The 20,338-nt window shown below is 39.2% G+C and overlaps 2 protein-coding genes across 2 annotated transcripts; both read left to right on the top strand.

Annotated features, from left to right (window-relative positions):
- Positions 1–843: 843 nt before the first annotated feature.
- On the top strand, positions 844–15,738 carry dgcr2 (DiGeorge syndrome critical region gene 2). The gene is made up of 11 exons (XM_055040411.1): positions 844–1,297; positions 6,153–6,185; positions 6,931–7,053; positions 8,848–8,934; positions 9,012–9,222; positions 9,790–9,866; positions 9,945–10,127; positions 10,215–10,418; positions 10,932–11,084; positions 11,284–11,520; positions 12,263–15,738. Exons 1-11 carry the CDS (start codon positions 1,213–1,215, stop codon positions 12,487–12,489), a joined length of 1,620 nt encoding a protein of 539 aa, XP_054896386.1. The 5' UTR covers positions 844–1,212; the 3' UTR covers positions 12,490–15,738.
- A 678-nt stretch (positions 15,739–16,416) lies between these two features.
- On the top strand, positions 16,417–20,011 carry car15 (carbonic anhydrase 15). Its single transcript, XM_055040419.1, has 8 exons — positions 16,417–16,850; positions 16,945–16,974; positions 18,159–18,338; positions 18,440–18,585; positions 18,689–18,781; positions 18,853–18,919; positions 19,350–19,510; positions 19,588–20,011. Exons 1-8 carry the CDS (start codon positions 16,799–16,801, stop codon positions 19,798–19,800), a joined length of 942 nt encoding a protein of 313 aa, XP_054896394.1. The 5' UTR covers positions 16,417–16,798; the 3' UTR covers positions 19,801–20,011.
- The last annotated feature ends 327 nt before the right edge of the window (positions 20,012–20,338 follow it).

The following is a 20,338-nucleotide window of genomic DNA, read 5'->3' as shown; positions in this document are numbered from 1 at the left end:
GCAAATAGAAAATTTGAAACTTTCAGTCAATGCAAAGATCCTGACCAGAAAGTACTAGAAATTTGTGCAGAACACTGTTTACAAAGCTAAACTGTAAGGTCATAACAGTATGTTAAAAAGCTAAAACTAGCTGAAATACTATTGGCCTCTGGGTTAGGACCATTACCTTTACCTTCAGTAACAACCATGTAGTCTGAAAATAAGACATGTACAAGCTAAAATCATCTAAAAATCTAATACTAGCTAATATAATAGTGAGAGCATCTAGGCTAGTACAGCATGTTGATTTACAGTAACATACTCAAAGGCCAGTTTATCCTAATTGCTTAGGGGCCAGAGCAAGAAAGTTGTTAATTTACCAAAATAAAGTGAATCTAAATCGGTGTTTTTGGTTCTCATTAGATGTAACATTCATCTGGTTAAAACAAAGTTTTGAATTTTGTTATGAGAAGCTGCTTCTGAGTTTATTTCTTCGCTCTGTCTGTTAAATGCTTCCATATAAAGGGGCTCCCAGTGAGTCCAAGTTCTCACTGTTTCATCAATGACAACACTCAGATAGTGTTGATGTTTTTGCTTCAATGTTTTAACCAGACTTTTTTTTATAAGGTGTAAATCCCATTTTAACAACAATATAAAACGTGTTATAATTTGTTTTATATCTTGTTATTTTAACCAGAAGAGTTCTCATTATAACGCACAGAACCTGTCAAATTAAAATCCTAAAATACAGCAGTGGGCCCCCGATGGTTCAACTCCCTTCCACCGCCTCTGGAAGCAGCGTTAAGAGTGGCTCCACCCGGCCCGCACATACACAGTGTCTGTTTGGGTGTAATCTGGCAGACTCCGCCCCGGCAGCACCTCCAGCTGACGGGTCTGCCTGTGAGCTGCTGAATGTTTGGAATTGTTGTGATGGGAGGCCGCAGCCATCTTGGATGAGCGCCGCTCCGCACCAACGGTCGACCGTGACGGCGGAGCAGCCAGTTAGCCAGCTAGCTAACGATAGCTGCTGCTCGGAGAGATTAACCTCGCTTCTTATTGCGACTATGCTGTATTTGCGCCTTGTTTGGTAGTGGACGCATTGTGTGCGCAAAAAATGGGCACACGTAGTTTTAAACGGTTTGCGGGTAAAATTTAGAAACGGGAAAGGCGCTGCTGAACCTCGGTATATTTTTTACATTTCTGGATAGAGGAGTTACTATGAATGGAGGATAAATGTTGCCGAAGGCTGACAGCAGCAGTTTCGTCCTCCTCTTCTCTCTTCTCTTCGTTCTCACGCTAACGGACCCACCACGGGCAGGTAAATAAACCCAACTTTGTTTATTTTTTGGCATGTGTTCCTGTTCCGTTTGGCCGACAAAAAAAAAAAAAAAAGAAGAAGTGGGAGAAACGGATTTTACAGCTGCAGGTCAGGCGCAGGGGCCTGTTGGTCAGACCTGGGACTCTGGTAGTTTTCAACCTGTCTCCCTGCTGCTGTTGTTCAGGGTGCAGCTCCCGCTAGCTGTGTACGCAGTACCTGCATTTCACTCAAAAACTAGGTCACTTGCAACAGCCAGCAGATATGCATTTAGTTAAATACCAAATATTAGATTTTATTGTTTTTGTTTTTTATTGGTATTGTTTTTAATCAAAGATGCTATTAATTACACCTTTTATTCCTTATTAAAATGGTGCACCCTAATTTAGTTTAATTAGTTAACTTAATCACTGCAATCCTAAGTTGGTCTCCCTCATCTAGTCTGTAATTTAAAATGCATGAAAGGGATTCATCTTCCTCCAAATAAAGGAGGAAGATGAATCCTGGCACACATTCATCTCCACCATTAAACACAACAGACTTGGCAGAAAAAATACTGACAATTGTTACTGCTGTCGATAAAGATGACTTGGTCAAGAGAAAACCCTGTGTTGCAATACATAAAAAGCATTACAGGAAAACCACAGACATTAAAAGTATTCTAAAATAGGTTTGCTATAGACAATGCACCACTTTACTGTAATACTACGCTGTTATCTGTTTAGATGTCTTTTTTTTATCAAGGAAGTGTAGATTTTTCCTCTACCAAAAGCATATATTGGTGCTTTGAATGATCTTCTGTAAAAAGCTTTGTAAGCATCACAACAGGACAAATGCATCTGTGGTTTCCTTCAAGCTTGGTCTCGTGATCCCGCCAATTGTGTGGATTAGAGTAACTGTTATCAGTGGAGCTCAAGGATAAACTCATTATTGTTTGGCTCTAACCAGAGGACTGACCTTCGACCTCGAGAGCAAATCAAAAGGAAAACATGGTTTATATTTGTATTGTGGGTATTTATTTGACAGCTTCTTTTTAGTTTGTAATCAAATTAGGTTTGTAGAAGGGTTGAAAGATGAGTCAGAACTTTGCTGTTGTATTTCCATAGTGTGAAGGTCATTTTGTGGATGTTTCATCAAGATGCCTAACGCTTTTGAAAACAATGTGTAGAGTTCACTCAGTGCATGTTTGGAAATGGCTGCTGGTTGTTTGGGTGATGATATTGTTCAACGTCTGTCACTGTCGATTTCTTTTGTCTTCTTGAGCTACTTGACCAGGATTTTAACTACTGAAAAAGAAACAAAATTACTATTGATGTAATTTAGGTGGATAATAAAATTATTAATAGAACCTGCATTAATTTTTATTAAGCAATCATGCAGCCATTCAGCATTCATACATTTTAACACTCATTGCATCCTTATTTTTACAAACCAAATGTATTTCACAACACAGTCTTACTTAGCATTGTGTAATTATTAGCTTAATTTAATATTTAATAGTGCTAAGTATACTTTCAAAATAAGGAAACAGACTTTCATAAGTCAAGTATAAATTAAAGGGAGAAAATCGAACGATAAACAATCTTTTGTGGTCGAACGATGGAAGCAACGGTTGCATGTGCATCTTGTATAACACTGCACACTGTGTTGTAACCTTGTGCAACATTGTGGTAGGGTTTGGTACACATGATGGGCCTCTCGAGGGTTTCTGAGGTCATTTTCATGACCTCTGGTTTGCTCCAGTAATGTGGAGAATGGATTTTAGCATTAAACCGTGGCTGGCTGAAATACCACAAAAGAGTTTGTTCTGGCTACTTCAACTGGGGTGTTATGTTGGAGACTAAAATAAAATAGTGGACTGAAACTTCTCACAGTCAACATATTTTAAAAATAACCGTTTGCTGAAGTTTTCTGTGAACTTAAAATAGACAGAAGATTTGTGATTTCCTCATTTGAAACATGAAAAAGTTCATTTCAGCTTCTTGTCTGGCATCATTTGCAACACTTAGCTTGTTACTTACAGAAGTATATAAACAATTTCAGAGCGTAGTAATTAATTGTTAATATGAAATATTAAACTGTGCATAAAGATCACTTTGATATTTGTCTGTTGGGGTTCTCTGTGTGGTTGGGAACAGGTTTTGGATTGCGTTATGCCCGCCATAGAAACCTGTAAAACACTCCTGATCCTCTTGACATTCCTGACTCAAATTAAGACCTTTTCTTAAAAAAAATGAAAAAAATCGAATGGCTGTTATGGCGTAGTGATCTAATGTTTACTCATTCTGAAACGAGGTGAAAACGGATTTCTTTGAGAGAGATTTCTGTGATTATACCGTCTCAGCTACTGTCTGGAATATAATTTTATACATTTTTGAAGTTTCAGTTGTTACTACCTCTACTTTTGCACGAACAGCTGTAACATTTCCTCATAAAATGAGGTAGTCTAATGGTACTATTTACCATTTGCGTTCATCTAATCAGAACTGAAACTGAAGTCTGTCTGGGAAAAAATGATCTTGTTAGTCCATTAAAATAGCAGAAGTGGCAAAAAAAACATTTTACACAGTCAAAACTGTTTGCTTTGGTTAGTTTTTTAATTTTTTAATGAAATTCACCCACAGAGCTCTTATCTGCTCAAAGATGGAATTAAATGTGAGAAGATGCAAAGAAAATACTTGCCTGTACCCACTCGCTGCTCTTAACACAAACCTCCAGGTTGAATCATCGGTGCGGGAGAAAGCTCCTGTACATTGCCACGTTTTTGTTCTCCATTATCAGGAAACACTGGGCTGTAAATTGTCTACACATCAAAAAAAAAAAAAATTCTAAGTGAAAGAACACCGGTATTAAATGTTGGTTGTTTTTCACTCTTGTTTGTTTTCGCAGAGTGAGTTTCTGGAGGACAGCCTTGATAAGCCCTTCTAACACAGAGTTAATGACGTTAATGAAGTGACTCAATGTCCTAACAACATGTCTCTACAGCTTACTTCAAACTGGTGTTTGCTACGGTTTTTGTTCGAAGCGTTGAGCTGAATTTCAAGGATAATTCTGGCATTTTTATTCTCCCTTTTGACGTTACCGTTGATGATTTTCCTCAGAAGGTTGCAGTGATGTTCCATATGTGAGCACAGGGGGGGATTGCAGGTCATTTTACATGTGAAGCTGAAACAGCCAGTACAGTCTCTCTTTCACTGTGAATATCAATGTCGAGGCCTTATAACATATTCAAGTTGTTCAACACAGTAATGTGCACTTCCTCAATGCATTTCTGCAAGCTGTGCACATAAAAATGAGCTGAGTTTTCAAAATTGACCTTGCAAAGCATGATCGTACGACTCACTTGGTAACACTGAATGTGGCTTATATGCGTCCACAATGTGGATCAGAACGGGATTAGGAAACTAGGATATGAATCATTAAAATAATCTGTACTGATATCTAGGATGATGAAAATGTAAAAAAAAAAAAATTGTTGTTGTTTGGCTTTGAACTATTGATTTATCACATAATACTCTAATTTCATTAAATGCAGTCTGGTACCTTGGGGTTGCATTGGATCAGAAAATCTTGAAAATATGATATTATTGTTGAATATCACTGTGATGTTGGTTGTAATTATTATTATTTATTTTTTATGCTCTTCATTTCTCTATCATTGCAATACTAAATCATCAATTTATTATGCATCAGCATCAGGGGCAGTGAGTTCCCCTATAGCACACAGAGCGTAAAATATAATTGCTTATCAAATATTGCCCCAAAGTGTGTCTCATATAAATGATGAAATTGAAGAACTCCTTTGTAAGCTTTTTTTTAAACAAAGGGTTGAAGAAAGATTCAGTATTTTAAAACAAAAGTCCAAAAATGTCTACTTTCTGCCCACTGCCTGAAACAGATTTACTCAACCTTTTATGGTTAACTTTTATCCCACTCTATTGTCATAAAATGTATTAAATACGCAAACTTCAGTTGCTATTCTAAAATAAAGAAAATGTAGATTAATTAAATGTATTCGTAAGAAAAAAATAATATTTATATAGCATTTATAAGACAAAATTATGAATATGATAAAGGCCTTATAACACATTTTTTTGGGGTGTTGTGTGTTTTTTTTTCTAAAAGCTCCTCTGTCAAGCCTTAAATTGTTTTTCTTTTTATACAAACATTGTGTCGGAAAAAAATTCCTCATTTGGATTGAGATTCTCCATTCTTATTTCTGGAAAATTCTGAAATGGGCATAATAGCTACACACTTAAAAAAATAAATGTTTTAGACTGAGAACATGATGATAATTAAAGCTGGTCTTTAGTATCTGATAACTTAAAGCATCTATAAGTTCAACTTGACAAATTCCATCTTCACCCTTGCAGCCCTCCCTCCCCCTTTTAGACATGCATATTTAATATTCCTCAGTGATATATTTTTAAATCCATGGCTTTTAATGTTATCCCTGCTTGTTGGTCATGATGCATTAAGTCCCTGGAAACTTAACACAACCCTGCAATAGGATACATCTCAATCCACTTAGTGTCACTAAAAAAGATGTTTTAGCAATCTTAAATGGTTTCTCACAGAGTACAGTGCTGGTGTAAAAAGCTACGTCTAACAGTCTGCATTCATCCAGAATATTTTTTTTTTACATTTTACAGAATTTTTAGCATGTTTTTAGGTTAGGTGCAACAGTTTTGGACAAAAAAAATAACTATGTTTGATTGGGTTTTTGAGGCTAGGCAAATTAGGTTTTGTTCATAAGTTTGCAACACAAACTCCATTAAACTTACAATGCAGTGCTTTATTTGAATTGCATAAAATTTTAACTGGATAGTCATATTATTATTGTTTGTTTTTATTTCAGGTCCACGGCTAGCTCTGGCAAGATTATTGTCAGGTAAGAAAACCTTTTTTTTTTTCCTGTACAGTTGAGTTATCGTTTTCTAAGAAAGGACCAGCAGCCACAAAACGTTGTTTTACAAAATCGTCACACTATTTTCTAATTGGGGAAGTTTTGTCTAAAGTCCCATGTTACCCAACCCCTCTAATAGTTTTCTGAGAAGAAACTTAAAGGTCACATTTGAAGTAAAAACATGAAGCAATGAAGCTGGAAAGATGACGGTTCAGTGCCTTTTGTCCTTATCGAATGTCATCGGCTGTAGAGGTTAAGTTCTGGTCAGCTGAAGTCTTGAGGCTGTTCTTTATGTTTTTTGATGACAACTTAATAAGAACAGTATTGTTGTTTTTACTTCGGTGGCCTGATCTTGGCAGTATGACGAATGACTCTTTGGAGCACATTGCCTTAGCATGCTGTTTGACACAAAACAGATGTCTGTTTAAAAATGTGCAGACAAGATCAAATTTCTCTGCAGATTATAAATATGTCTTTTATTATCACTCTTGAGAGATTAACATCTGAAGAGAACATGAGAAGAAGGCTGAGTAGTTTCTAAAATAGTTTGCCCCGTTGTTGACACCTGTCTTCAGCCATTTTAACCATCATCATCTATGATTTTAAATGCTTATTTTGCTATCTTCAAAGTTCTTCATGCATATTTTATGTCCCTGCTGTGTTTTTCTTCTTCCAAAAGGTGTTTAAGTTGCACACATTTAACAACACGACCCATCTTGCTGTGTTTCAGAGCAGCGCTGCAACACTGGGCAGTTCGCCTGCCGCAGTGGGAAGATGCAGTGTATCCCGATGTCCTGGCAGTGTGACGGCTGGACAGCATGCGAGGACAAAAGCGACGAGATGGACTGTCCCCGTAAGTTCGACTCCCATTGTACAGCCGTTCGAACACCTGTGCTTCTGGAGCTTTGATTTCTCTGGAGGTCTGCAGCACACAGGATGTTTCAGACATAAAGGATCAAATCACAGGCGAGCAGCTTTTAAAAAAGAAATATGGCTGCTCCTATGGTCCCTTCAGGATGTAGAGAAATTGCTTCAATCTGTATTGTGTTGTGCATCTTGACAACATAAGGGCACATTTGGTGTATTCTTCCCTAGAGTTACTGTTTACACTTGCAGTGAGTGATTAGTATCAACAAACCTCCATATTCCCCAAAAAGCATTGATATCAATAAACAAACAAATCAGGACTAGTGCTATAAAAACAGGAGAATACAGGGTTAAAGTCTCTGTTTTTGTTTACCATTGTGTTGATCCCCTCAGCAGTAGATGTTACAGAGCTAAGCCTTTTGGCCAAAATCCTATTGTTTCCCCCTAAATCCTGACGTCTTATCCCCGGATCCCTGATCGCATAATAGGAATTATTATAAGGATTGAGTACAGCATGTGACCTCCATAAAGAAGTAGCTGTTCAGGCTTTGAGTTAATGCTGGTGGGTTACACCTGATTACAGTTTCACACTGGCCCCTTTTTCATTCTTCAGTAAGGCTACAAACTCCTGAAGAGGAAGAAAATATGATCACTTTTTCATCTTCACATCTAACAATACACCTGGAATTCAATACTTTTTATTTTTAAGACTTTATAGTTGGTGTTCAGGTATTAATCTTCTCGTCTTCAATTACACATAATTATCAAGTGATATTTTCAAGTTTCCTGTCAACTTTAAACATTTTTTAAATCAAAAACAGGATGGGCGGCTGGATGAATGACTGCCCCAACCACCTTCGGGCTTAGTGAGTTTTCTGGGGGAAACTTTGTGCATACTGGATCTTGAAGTCAGCGTTTGAAAGATTCTCAATTCTCAGCAGGTGTTCCAGTTGACTTATCAGACTCAGAAGTTGGATTATCGCATTAACGTTGTAATCCACACAGCTGTAACCCAGACTGTTACATTAGAGAGGCATGATTCATTCTTCCAGAGAACTTTCCCCACTGCTCCAGAGGTCAGTGGCAGCGTCTTTTATTTCACTCCATCTGAAGCTTTGCATTGTAACGATTGGATGCAGCTCTCCATGAAGCTGTTCTTGAGTTAATCTGAAGGCTGCATGGCTTGTGGCGGTTTGGAGCTGTGGCCTCTGGAGAAAGTTGGTGATCTTTGTTTGGATTTTGGTGCCCGGTATGAACTTATGTATCAAAGGAAGTTCATGCTTATTAAACATCCCCTTTAAGACACACTAACTTTTCTATTTTGCACTTCTGAAGGAACTCTGCTCCTGTGAGTTTACAAGTGACCTTTAGTTTGCTGCAAAGTAATCATTCGGCCTCTGGCTCCAAGAAGAGATAATGTGTTCTTTTGCTTCATGGACATTTTTTTCCTGCACCGACAGGCAAACATACTCAGTTTCTCCTGATTTGCTACCACTTTGATGGCCTCGTTGAAGGAGGAGAGTTTGTTGTGTGTAGACAATGCCAGACTTCTTCCGTCTGTCCAGATCTTAATCTCATTAGACTGCTAATCATACTTAGAAGAGGCTAAAATCTGCAAAGCTTTCCAGCTGCTTTTCCTGAACCCAGATCTGGGTCTTCCTGCTTGATCTTTTGACTCAAAGTTGATCGATTTGGGTTGTGTAATTATCTTGTTCTTTGTTCCAGAGATCATTTGTGTGGCTTGCAAGTGCAACTGACTGATAATCAAAATGTTTTGCAGTTATAAAGGCGGAGAGGTTTCGCTTTGAGAATGGATACGAGAACGTTGAAGACGTCATCGGCGTGGCTCAGCCCGTTCGCTTCAACAGTAAGCGTCTCTCTTTCAGCTCAGCGCTCCTGTAGCTTTATTCACTGCACCTGTCAAAATGTCCTCCGTACTTACAGAGAAGTGTCCCAACGGCTGGCATCACTACGAGAAGACGGCCAGCTGCTACAAAGTCTACCTGAAGAACGAGAACTACTGGAAAGCCGTGGATACGTGCCAGAAGGTTAATGGCTCCTTGGCTACATTCGTGACTAGCGAAGAACTCCAGTTCATCCTGGAGATCGAGCTGGACTTTGACGACAAAGTGTGTGAGCGCAGAGAACAGTGCACGTGAGTTGATGTTTACTTTCTTACCTCGGGAACATTTACCTGAAGTTGATGCTCTTAGGAATCTATTGTTCTGACGACTAATCAATTAATTGGATAAAACTGGCATATTCTGCAGATTTTTCATTGACACTTTAAATTTTTGTTTTAAGATACAAATGTATAATTCAGTTATAAGAAAAAAAACATTTTCTTTCTTAAAATGCAATATAGCGTCCATTTAGTAAATTTGAACCTAAAACTTGAGGAATTTTAATTTCAAAAACAAAGCTGTTTATGTCTTAAAAACAAAATGTAGATATAATTTACTCTTAATTACGGCTGTGAATGTTTTTTCAGCAAACTGTGATAATTAATTGAGTACTAAATTAGTACTCAATTCACCCTGGTTAATCGTTCCAGTCATTACTGACAAATTCAGATTCCTGATATGATCCATAAATGTTTGAGCAAATGGACTCTGACCTGATACAGGGATAGCCTGCCATCTAGTGGTGAAAATGTGTCAGTTCATAAACCCAGAAATAAGTCCTTGCCTCAGCATGTGGTAATATGATGCATTGTTTCCAGGTTTTGGGTGGGCTATCAGTATGTGATCACCAATCGAAGCCACACCTTGGAGGGCCGTTGGGAAGTGGCTTCCAAAGGTAATAAAGGAAGAAAAGTTGAATAGTCTCTGCTCTGTGATCTGGGTTGGGTAGTAAGGATGTGTTGTTTCCTCACAGGGTCCATGCAGGTGATTTGGCCGCCTGAGGGCCTGGAGAAGTTTGGGGAGACTTCTCCCTCTCAGGACAACGTCTTCTGCGCCCAGCTGCAACGCTTCCAGAGCAAGAGCATGAATGAGCACGGCCTGCACAGCTGGGACGCCGAGAACTGCTACAAGAAGTTCCCGTTCCTCTGCAAGAGGAGTATGTGCTCACTCTGTTTGCTGCCAGAGATGTCTACCATCAGCTGTTTTATGAATATTTCTTTATTTTTGGTTACTCTCTTCACAGGGCAAACATGTGTGGATATAAAAGACAATGTAGTAAATGAGGGCTACTACTTCACCCCGAAGGGGGACGACCCGTGTCTGAGCTGCACGTGTCATGATGGGGAGCCGGAGATGTGTGTGGCGGCGCTGTGTGAGCGTCCGCAGGGCTGCACCCGCTTTCAGAAGGATCCCAAAGAGTGCTGCAAGTTCACCTGCCTGGATCCCGGTACTTGTGCTCATCTTTTGGTCTCTGCCGCTGTGTGTTTTTACAAGGAAACTCTGGATATTTATACCTGTTTCTGCAGAATCTTAAGTGCTACAAAATTTGCAACTAGTGTACACTTGGCATTAATACAGTCAAGGGCTGATTTGTTTATTTTGGGGATTAACCAATTAATAATCAAATAGAAAAACACGAATTGAATGGGACATTTTTTTCTTTTTTCCAACAGCATTTGAACCAGTTTGAGCCAAAACTATGACACTTAGGGGTTTAAAGTAGAACATACTTACAGACAAAGACTGTTTTTTAATCTTAAATACACAATGATTATATTTTCAGTAGATTTTTGGCTTAATTATTACTTTCAGAATGTTGTTCTTTCAGCAAATGTCTTTTTTTGGTCCCTATACTTCAGTTAGCGGTTAATCAATTCTAAAATTAGTAACGACTATTTCAATAATTGATTCTTAAATGCACAAACGAGAGTCTTATTTTGTGTTTTTTCTTTTCCCTCAGATGGAAGCACTCTGTTTGATTCGATGGCCAGTGGGATGAGGCTGATCGTCAGCTGCATCTCGTCCTTCCTCATCCTGTCGCTGCTGCTCTTCATGGTGCACAGACTTCGCCAGAGAAGACGCGAACGCATCGAGACTCTGATCGGAGGCAACTGTAAGCCTCAGCCGATCAATATGATGCCATTTAGTTTAATCAGAGGAATTGGGATAAATAACACACTATTTATAATCCTGTGATTGATTTGCAGTTTTGGCTTTTAATAATGCTGAAATCTCTAACAGCTTTGATTAGCGAGCATCTTCTAGCGACAGCAGTCACATTTCTCGTTTTTTTTTTGTTGTTTTTTTCTCAGTGCACCACTTCAACCTTGGTAGACGAGTGCCGGGCTTCGACTACGGCCCAGATGCCTTCGGCACCGGTCTCACTCCTCTGCACCTGTCTGATGATGGCGAAGGCGGGGCTTTTCATTTCCAGGAGCCGCCTCCGCCGTACGCCGCCTACAAATATGCCGACATCCAGCACCCAGACGACCCTCCTCCTCCGTACGAAGCCTCCATCAACCCAGACACCTTCCTCTACGTGGACTTCGGTGAGGAACGTCCTTCCTCCTGTCCGGCTAGCTCGTCATGCGAACTGTAGAGCTGCAGCTAGCGAATATTGCAAAGATTATTCTATCGATTTATTCCGACAATATAATTTTTAAAAATTGTCACATTCTGCAAAGCTTTCATTTAACCACTTAAGCTTTTTTTTTTGCCTAATATGAGAAATACTTTTAAAAGGTGCAAATAAACATAATATAGCATTCTTTTAATGAATTAGAACCAGGTGAAGTTTAAATTATGTCACTTGAAGAGTTTTAGATGAAACACACTGAGAGACAAAAGTGTTTTTATCTTAAAAGTACATATATTATGTTCTGTTTTGGCTTAATTATTGCTCTGAATATGTTGTTTTTGAGTCTGTATGCCCAGTTAACAATTAATCCATTACTAAATTAGTTGACGATTATTTCAATAATCTGATGGAAATATCTTTGTACACTTTAATTAAGAAATACTAGAGCTTATTTTAAGTTGTTAAATACTGGTATTCATATGTCATTAATAACTTGTCTTTTTTCATCAATATTAAGAAACTATTGACTTAAAATTAACTTGTATTTCTTGCTGAAAGGTGACTTGTAAATGATTTTAGTCTTATTTCAACTTGTAGCAAGATATTTGCACTAGAAGCTAGACCTGCAGGATTACTCTGTAGTGTTTCTGCTGTGCATGTTTAATGGTTTGAGCTCTGATCGCCTCCTCTTCGCTCTTCATCGTTGCCTCCAGGACACAGCGGAGTCTCTGTGGTGCCGAGCCAGATGAACTCTCTGGGCGACGGGCTCGAGGCCGAACATCCGACCTCCCCCGCGCCGGCGCCCGTTTGTGTGCCGTCGTCTCAAGAGAGAGAGGACTCCATAGACAGCAGCACCCTCCTGGTGGGCCCTGACACGCCAACAGATGGCCACGCCCCTCTGCCCGCAGACTGCACGTCCTCCCTCAGCACTGTGGTATAGGAGCGAAGGACGGCGCCGCACCCGGATCTCACTGGTCAGAACTGCAGGCTGTCGATGTCGGCTGCAGGGAACAGACTTGTATTTTGTACAGACGTATAAGAAGGAGCGGCGACTGTTTTCTTACAGCAGGGCTTTTCCTTCTGAAGACAAAGTGTTTGGTTATGTTTGCTTTTTGAAGACACTGGCATCGGAGGGAGCAGCAAGGACTGATTCTGTACAAAAAAAAAAAATCATCCCAGTAATCTGACATGGCTGCACTCCTTGTTTTGTTGCTGAGAAGCAGCCTAATTGGGTGAAACCCATCTGCTGTAAATGCTCCCTGAGGTTCAGACTTCATACCTGTGTGTTTCAGTCCCGCACAGCATCAAACTACCAACCCAGCTTTAGTTGCTTGTACGCTTTTTGTTGCGTCACACTTGGAAACGGCAGCGTCTTTACCGATCTCCAAGCTACTGTAACATCCACACTGTCTGCTGCAGCATGAACCAGCGCTGATGAAAACCTTCATTTTTCCAATCCGATCTAAGCAGCCGTCTTCCAGATTTATAGCACAGATTTGCAGAAGCAGATGTTTTATAGCTCAGAAGGTGTTTGGTAGTCTATTACTATTACAGTCAGCAGACTGTGTTGATGCTGGTTGTTATCAGTTTGGTGTTACGTTTGTTTATTAATTTATGACTGCAGGCTGTAATTTTGGTTGCTTGTTGGAAACGTGTAAGCTGATTTTGACCAATGATGTGACAAAAACCTGGTTACTGTATGGGGAACGATTAGAGATGAAGGTGTTTCATAAAAGGAAAAAAAAAGAGATTTTCTCCAACTATGAATTAAGTCATGCTAACATTCAAATGATGTATTATTTGTGGTTGAGCCGTCGTGTACAGTCGTCACGCATTGATTTGTGAGGTAAGCTCATGGACTGTCGCTTCCTGTCCATCCCAGAATGTGCCAACCGGGCGTGGGCTGGCATAAACGTTTTCTTGGTGACACGATTTTAGTAAAAACATGTATATAAAGATATTTTCATGCAACTGTGAAACAAAAAGGCAGCGTGTCGCGTGATCTTACTGGTTTAATTAAAATCATACCTTTCTGCATTGGCATGCAGACAAATATTGACTCTCCACTCTTAAGACTTGACCAGTTTCAAGAGCAAACTCATTCTGAAGTTCATAAATTAAAATGATTTACAAACAACCTGATTGGTTGTTCGTATAATCCAAGGACAAATGAATGAAAGAGTATGATAACAATTAAGTACCTTTTGGCTTCTAGACCCTCTTAAAACATGTGGTTTTTAAAATTGGCCTTTAGATGCCAAAAAACATTAATTACATTGATTTCTGGAGATGGATTAAAAGCTTCAGAGTCTTTATTTCATTACATCATATTAATGCTCAATTTAAAAATCCATATGTCTATTTGACTTTGAAATGGACATAAGTTTAAGTTTCCAAAAATATAGTGAACTTTCTCGTTAACACACTGCTGAATTGTGAACCTACCAAATAACAAACCTCAATCTAGTCAATGTTTTGTTTTTATTTACTGAAATATTCAGCCTGTCATAAAACCTACCAGGAAAAACAATTAAATTTGAAGTGTAAACTTTGTAGTAACCATGAGTGGAGAAGGTTTGAGCTTTTTGCCCAGTTTAAAAACTCAGAAAACTGATCAATGTCAGCTCCATCTAGCCTGCAGACGGCTGCTTAACGTACAAAGCTAGATAACTAGTTCCAAATCAAAAATATTTCCAAACAGCCTGATTTCTTGTCCCTAAAATCCAAGCCCCAGTTTGGTTCCTCAGCGCCTCTGGCGTCTTATTAAAGGGAATCCAAACGGGTGGCCAGCCCATGCCTGCGTTGAACCTCTGCAGAACATGATGGTTTCTGCAAAACTGTTGCTGTTCTTGTTTTGTCGTTTTCTCTCTTTGATGAAATGTGTATTTAAAAAAGAAATCTTAAGTTTGGAGCACATGAGACGACAATCGTTGGATTCATTCCAGGATGGATTTGACGCAGTTGGAGTTTTTTTTTTTTCTCTTTTTTTTTTTTTTTTTTTGGGAGTTTCCTCCATCACCACCAGCAGCATCCAAACTCATGATCCGCCCCCCAAAAACGGCTTAAAATATGTCTCATGTTTGAATGTACTGAATATATATATATATATATATAATACATGACTTTTTGTGCTCATCTTTAACTCATTTCTTTGTTTTTATTTTCTACTTTTTGCATCGACAATCCACAGTGGATCATCCAGCAATCAGCCATGTTTTCAGACGCTGCCAAACGCCAGCATGTGTGTTTAACAGATGGTGTTCAGTTCTGTTTGCACCATCTTTGTTTTGGGTTTCTTCCTGCTTCATGTACCTTTCGGCGCATGTTTTTTTTTTTTTTTTTGATGTGTTGGCATGCCGAGAGGTAATTTTAGCACAACAGTGTACAGTAGATTCACAGGCTCATACATGTAGTTCAGCGTTATGTATGAACTGAAAGCCAAGAGGGGAGTAGGGGGGATTGTAATGCAACTTATGCTACATTTCATTGTCTCTTATTTGACAGCCCTTAAATTAAAAACGGGGGGAAAAATAAAAAGCTTGTGTTTTTCTGACAAAGATCTACATCTAATCTTAATAAGCTGCACTGCGAAATCCGAGCTGGGACCACGATCCAAACTTTTATGCTGGACAGACGCGACATTGATCCTCTTCCATTTTTATTTATTTTTTGTCCCTTTTTCGTCAAGGAAATCCCTCCACCTGACCAAATGTCAGAGATTTAAGGTGGAATGCAGGGAAATCCCCCTCCACACCCCGACCCAAACGGTGAGACGGGGGGCGCCCGGAGGCTTAGACGATTTGAAGGAAGCGAATGTAATGCAGCTCAGAGTGACTCATACGGCAGCAGGCGGAGCGGAGAGAGTGATACCCAGCTGGAGAGTGTTGTCTGGGATGAAAGGAGACTTTGTCCCCCCAGGTCCCCGCGGAGCGACAGAATCACAAAATGTATTCCTGATGAAAGAGACCCAAAACGGCTCGATCGGGTTCGAGACCAAACTGGAGTCAAATTATAAAGCTGAGCATTCATTGGCTTGTTTTTAAGGATCAGAAATAATAATACAAAAAACATTTTTCTTCAGACTTTGATAGTAAAATTAACTTTTTAATGTTTTTTTTATTGTATTCAAGCCTTGAGAATAAAATTGAGGGTTTTATTTCAACTTGCACAATAAAATTACTTACTTTGATATTGGAGTAACTTTAAAATGCTGTTTTTAGTCAAATTAACTTTTTAAATTCATATTTACTTTATTGAAGTCAAACTGAAAGTGATTTTTTTTTTTAATGGATCATAAAATAAGTCTTGATTCATTTATTTTGTTGCATTTGAGCAATGAAATTAAAAAGTATTATAATTTTTTAAAATTATGTAATGGGATCAATTTATATATATATATATATATATATATATATATATATATATATATATATATATATATATATATATATATATATATATATATATATATATATATTTGGACCCTAAAATTAGCTTTTTAAATTTATCTTTATTGGAACTAAAATGAAATCAAAACGCATATTTTCTGACCCTCTTCTTTCTGGATATAAACCATGAAATTAAGTATTTTAATTTCCTTATGGTGCTGAAGGCATTAGATTTTCTTACTTCATTTAAATTATTGAATTTAGACCATAGCATTGAAATGTTTCTTTATTTTTGTTTGTGTAAATTTTTGTGTGCTTGTTTTAGATTTGGACCATAAAATTTGCCTCATAATTTTAAAACTAAACTAATTAAAATGTTTAGTTTTTTTAAAATTATTAAATTTTTTCGCCATAAAATTACCTAATTTGATTTATTTATCATTTTATGACTATAGCTTAACACGGACTGTTAAAAAAAAAAGTATTGGATTTATTGGATTAAATAATGAAATAGTTCATATTAGACCATAAAATGACGATGTAATTCAGTGCGTTTATGTCTATTTAGAGCATCAAAATCACTTTTTGCGCACGTTGATAAAAGCACGACCTCTGGCTCTGATGAATGGGTCTTGTTACTAGTCACTGAGCATCTCCGATGGCTTCAGGGAGGAGGGGTGAAGCCGCCTCGCATCAATGAGGCTGTTGATCAGAAAGGACCACTGGACTGGCAATGACACGGTTCACTGATCAGCCCCAGAGAAAATAAAGCCCAGCTTTCCCCAGCCGCCCTCGTGGAGCCGGACGTTCCTGCAGATCCGTCTTCATTCTACCTCAACGCACCGAGACGGCCGAGCCAGCATGCAGCGGAGCGCGGCTCTCCTCACGCTCCTGCTCCTGTGCGCCGATTCACGTAAGAGATCGAGTCGATGTCAGGAACTTTGCTTCTGGTTAATTGAGTTTGAGGAAACATCTGGTTGATCGTGCTGGTTATTTGTGTCTTCCAGAGGATTATTGCTATGATGAGCCAGACTGTGGTAAGTAAACCAATCACCATCAGTTTGGTTTCTTTTTTAGCTGCTTTGTGTCTAAAACTTTTTAATTCAGGACGAAAATTATAGACGATTTTAAGCTTGTTTTACCAAAAAACATTTTATCTCCAATTAACTAATCATCTCAGCTTCTTATTAACCATCTTCTGTAGATTTTTTCATCTCCTCTCAGTTAACAGAAACTTTCAGATTTATTTCAGCGCGTTTCAATGTTGAAACTGATTTATTCATTTATTTTTTTTATTTCCTCAAACCACCTTGTGGTTCTTGAAGACGATAAAAACCTATGAATGCATGTATGCTCAAATATAGACATAAACCCTCCGAAATATTTGGTTAAATGTTCTTTAGCGACTGGAAACGTTTGTTGCTATCAAATCCTAGGTGTATTCAAGTACGACCAGAAATGCTCAACAGAGGCACCAGAATTAAAAGCATGTAGTTTTTCTTGGTTTGTATTTATAGTTTTATGTTTTTAAATGGGCCTCATGTGTCCCCTTTTCTAATGGTGCCCTGGGCAGCTGCCTATATGGTCACCACTATTTCCTTTTGAAGATTTTGACTTAAAGTGCAGTTGAATAATTTGGTCCCATAATTTCAGGTTTGCAAGCAAGTTTGAAGGTGTTGATTTTAGGAGAAATGACTTCTTTCTTATTTGGCGCCGTTTTACTCAGTGTTGATGCTTCACACCTCCAGGTCACCAGATTCAGCCACCAAGGCCGAATCCTGATCAACCGTATTTCATCTTTGTGGGAAATGATACGAAAAACGCATCCAAAGCTGTTCTAGAATGACAATTGACAAAAATCTGATTGATTTTATGGAAAAGCTCTTATCCCAATGCTATCAATAGCATATTTCTGAAAGTATAATGTATGTTAAAGTATAAAAGGTATACTTGTAACGTTCAATTTCAGAGAAAACCTGCATTAAGCTGGTACTTGTGGACCATATTTTTGTTAACATTTATTGGCTACACATGAGGCCCACACAGGTACAATGGCAAGAAGGAGGTTTACATATTATAGGGTTAGGGGTTAGGGTAGAGTTAGGGTTAGGGTTACTTTCCTTACTCTCTTTCTGCTTCTTGAAACACGTTTAACTTTTATCTTGATCTTGTTCTGGAGAGTCCAGTCGACTCAGTGATTCTCTCTTCACCTCTGCATCAGATCCATATTCATGGGGCGACTCCTTCCCTTCGTGTCACCCTCTACTCGAGCGCCACCACTCTCCCATCAACCTGGACCGAAACGACGTGGCCCGAAACGACTCCTTGGGGCCGTTGCGTCTTGAGGGTTTCGACGCGGTCCAGGCAGGACACTGGACGCTAGAGAACGACGGACACTCTGGTGAGCATCCTGCAGAACCTCCTCACCAACAGAGAGATCCGTGTTGGACTTGACATCCGTGTTGTGTCGTCCCCTTCCTCCTCCTCCTCCTCCTCCTTCAGTTTTGCTCCAGGTTGGCAGCGGCATGGCTGTGAGCGGCGGAGGTCTTCCAGATGTTTACCACACCATCCAGCTGCACTTCCACTGGGGAGGCCTGGCGACCAACGGCTCTGAGCACACGGTGGACGGGCGCAGATATCCGATGGAGGTACAGTATGGTCAGTAGGCAGCTCTACTCCGTCTGTTTCAGCGGGCTGCCGCGCCGCAGCCGCCCCTTAACGCCTCTGCGCCGGTTTCCGTGTCGTCCACAGATGCACATAGTCAACATGAAGTCCATCCACCCCAATGAGTCTGCAGCTTTGGACGATCCCACAGGGCTTGCTGTTCTTGGCTTCTTCATTGATGTTAGTTGATGCAACAGCTTCAGTTATAATGTGACTGCAGGTTTTGCATAAGGTTGTGTCTTTTGTTGCAGGTTGTTTATGCAGACAATGTTCAGTTTGGACACATTTCGCAAAAACTGTCTTCTGTCGCATACAGAGGTTAGAACTCACCATTTACAATCACAGAAAAAAACTCAATTTGACCAAATATTTTCAGCCGCGTTTCTAGTGCAAACATCTAAAAACACTTGAAATAAGACAAAGCTAAATTACAAAGAACTTTTCAGCAAGATACAGGAGCTTGTTTTAGGTAAACAGTTCCTTAATTTTAATTTTTATAAAAGTACTAGCTTCACTTTCAACAAGACATTTTTCTCTTCCTATCAGAGAAATAATCTGCCAATACTAGAGGTCCTTCATCAATATTTAGGGATCATTTACTTAAAATTTTTGCTGAAAACTTACGTGTGGGTTTGTTTTGTCTTGTTTCACATGCATTGAGATATTTTCACAAGAAACTAGAACAAAAGTACTTGGTAAGACTTTGTTTTTGCAGGTTTCTAACGTGGCTGTGCATCTTTTTCTCAAGGCCAGACGACTAAAGTGAAGCCATTCCCACTGCTGAGTCTCCTGCCAAAGCACAACATGAGTCAGTATTACCGTTATTCCGGCAGCCTCACCACCCCACCCTGCTCTCAGGCCGTAGTTTGGACTCTCTATGAGGTCCCCATCCACATCTCCTGGTCCCAGGTTGGTTCTGGTTCCTAAAACAAAAAATCTCAGGATTCCTGCCTGGCTGTTGAAAGAAAATGATTTTTCTTCCTCAGCTGGCTCAGTTTACCTCACAGATCTTCTCGACAGAGGAAGACGCAGAGCAGGTGACGCCTCTGCAGAACAACTTCAGACACGTCCATCCCACCTTCAGCCGCAGCGTGTCGGCCTCCAGAGACGCTGGGCTCCTCGGCGGGGCGGCCGGTCGACCGGTCCGGTCAGATCTGCTGCAGATCATCGTCCTGGCCGGTTTCATCTTTAAACTTTAACGCTCCTGTTATCCCACAGTGATGTCAGAGATTTCTATAAAAACCTCACTGGAAAGTGTCAGAGAGTCCTTTGTCTTTGTGTTGATGTTTTCTTTTAAATCTGATTCCTAGTTAAGTTCTTATTTTGTGTATTTTTACTTGAACTAGACCAAAAAAGGGGGCCTAGCATAGTAGAATGGTGTTCTAATTTATGTAGATTTCTCATTAGAGCAGGAGGTAAAGTTGAGAAAAATCTTCCATGAAATGGATGAAAATATTATATATTGTTGTAACCTGGCTCAAAATATTGTTGTTGTTTTTTGTTCTTTAATAACCAAAACCTATTAAATAACAAAAGCAGAATGTTACAGACCAAATCTCGTCATTTTATGACGATAAAGTCCAAATCTTTGCTCTGAATGAGGTCCAGAAACAATGTAAAATGATTTTTTAAAAATCAGTCAATATCTTCTAAAAATACTCAAATCCCTTATTATAATTGTTCTGTATTTCCCTCCCTGCTGAAGAAGAACCCAGCATGCCGCTGCCACTGCTGTGT

Source organism: Poeciliopsis prolifica, unplaced genomic scaffold (assembly GCF_027474105.1).
Source record: "Poeciliopsis prolifica strain line A6 unplaced genomic scaffold, Auburn_PproV2 SCAFFOLD015, whole genome shotgun sequence".
Classification (NCBI taxonomy): Eukaryota; Metazoa; Chordata; class Actinopteri; order Cyprinodontiformes; family Poeciliidae; genus Poeciliopsis; species Poeciliopsis prolifica.
The sequence above is the reverse complement of the archived record's forward strand: the minus strand, read 5'-3'. Positions and strand labels throughout refer to the sequence as shown.

Coding starts and splice junctions, on each gene's coding strand:
- dgcr2 (XM_055040411.1), top strand. CDS start 1,213: ATGTTGCCGAAGGCTGACAGCAGCAGTTTCGTCCTCCTCTTCTCTCTT. Junction 8,935..9,011: donor TCAGCCCGTTCGCTTCAACA/GTAAGCGTCTCT, acceptor CCGTACTTACAG/AGAAGTGTCCCAACGGCTGG. Junction 11,085..11,283: donor GACTCTGATCGGAGGCAACT/GTAAGCCTCAGC, acceptor TTTTTTTCTCAG/TGCACCACTTCAACCTTGGT.
- car15 (XM_055040419.1), top strand. CDS start 16,799: ATGCAGCGGAGCGCGGCTCTCCTCACGCTCCTGCTCCTGTGCGCCGAT. Junction 16,851..16,944: donor GCTCCTGTGCGCCGATTCAC/GTAAGAGATCGA, acceptor TGTGTCTTCCAG/AGGATTATTGCTATGATGAG. Junction 19,511..19,587: donor TCCACATCTCCTGGTCCCAG/GTTGGTTCTGGT, acceptor TTTCTTCCTCAG/CTGGCTCAGTTTACCTCACA.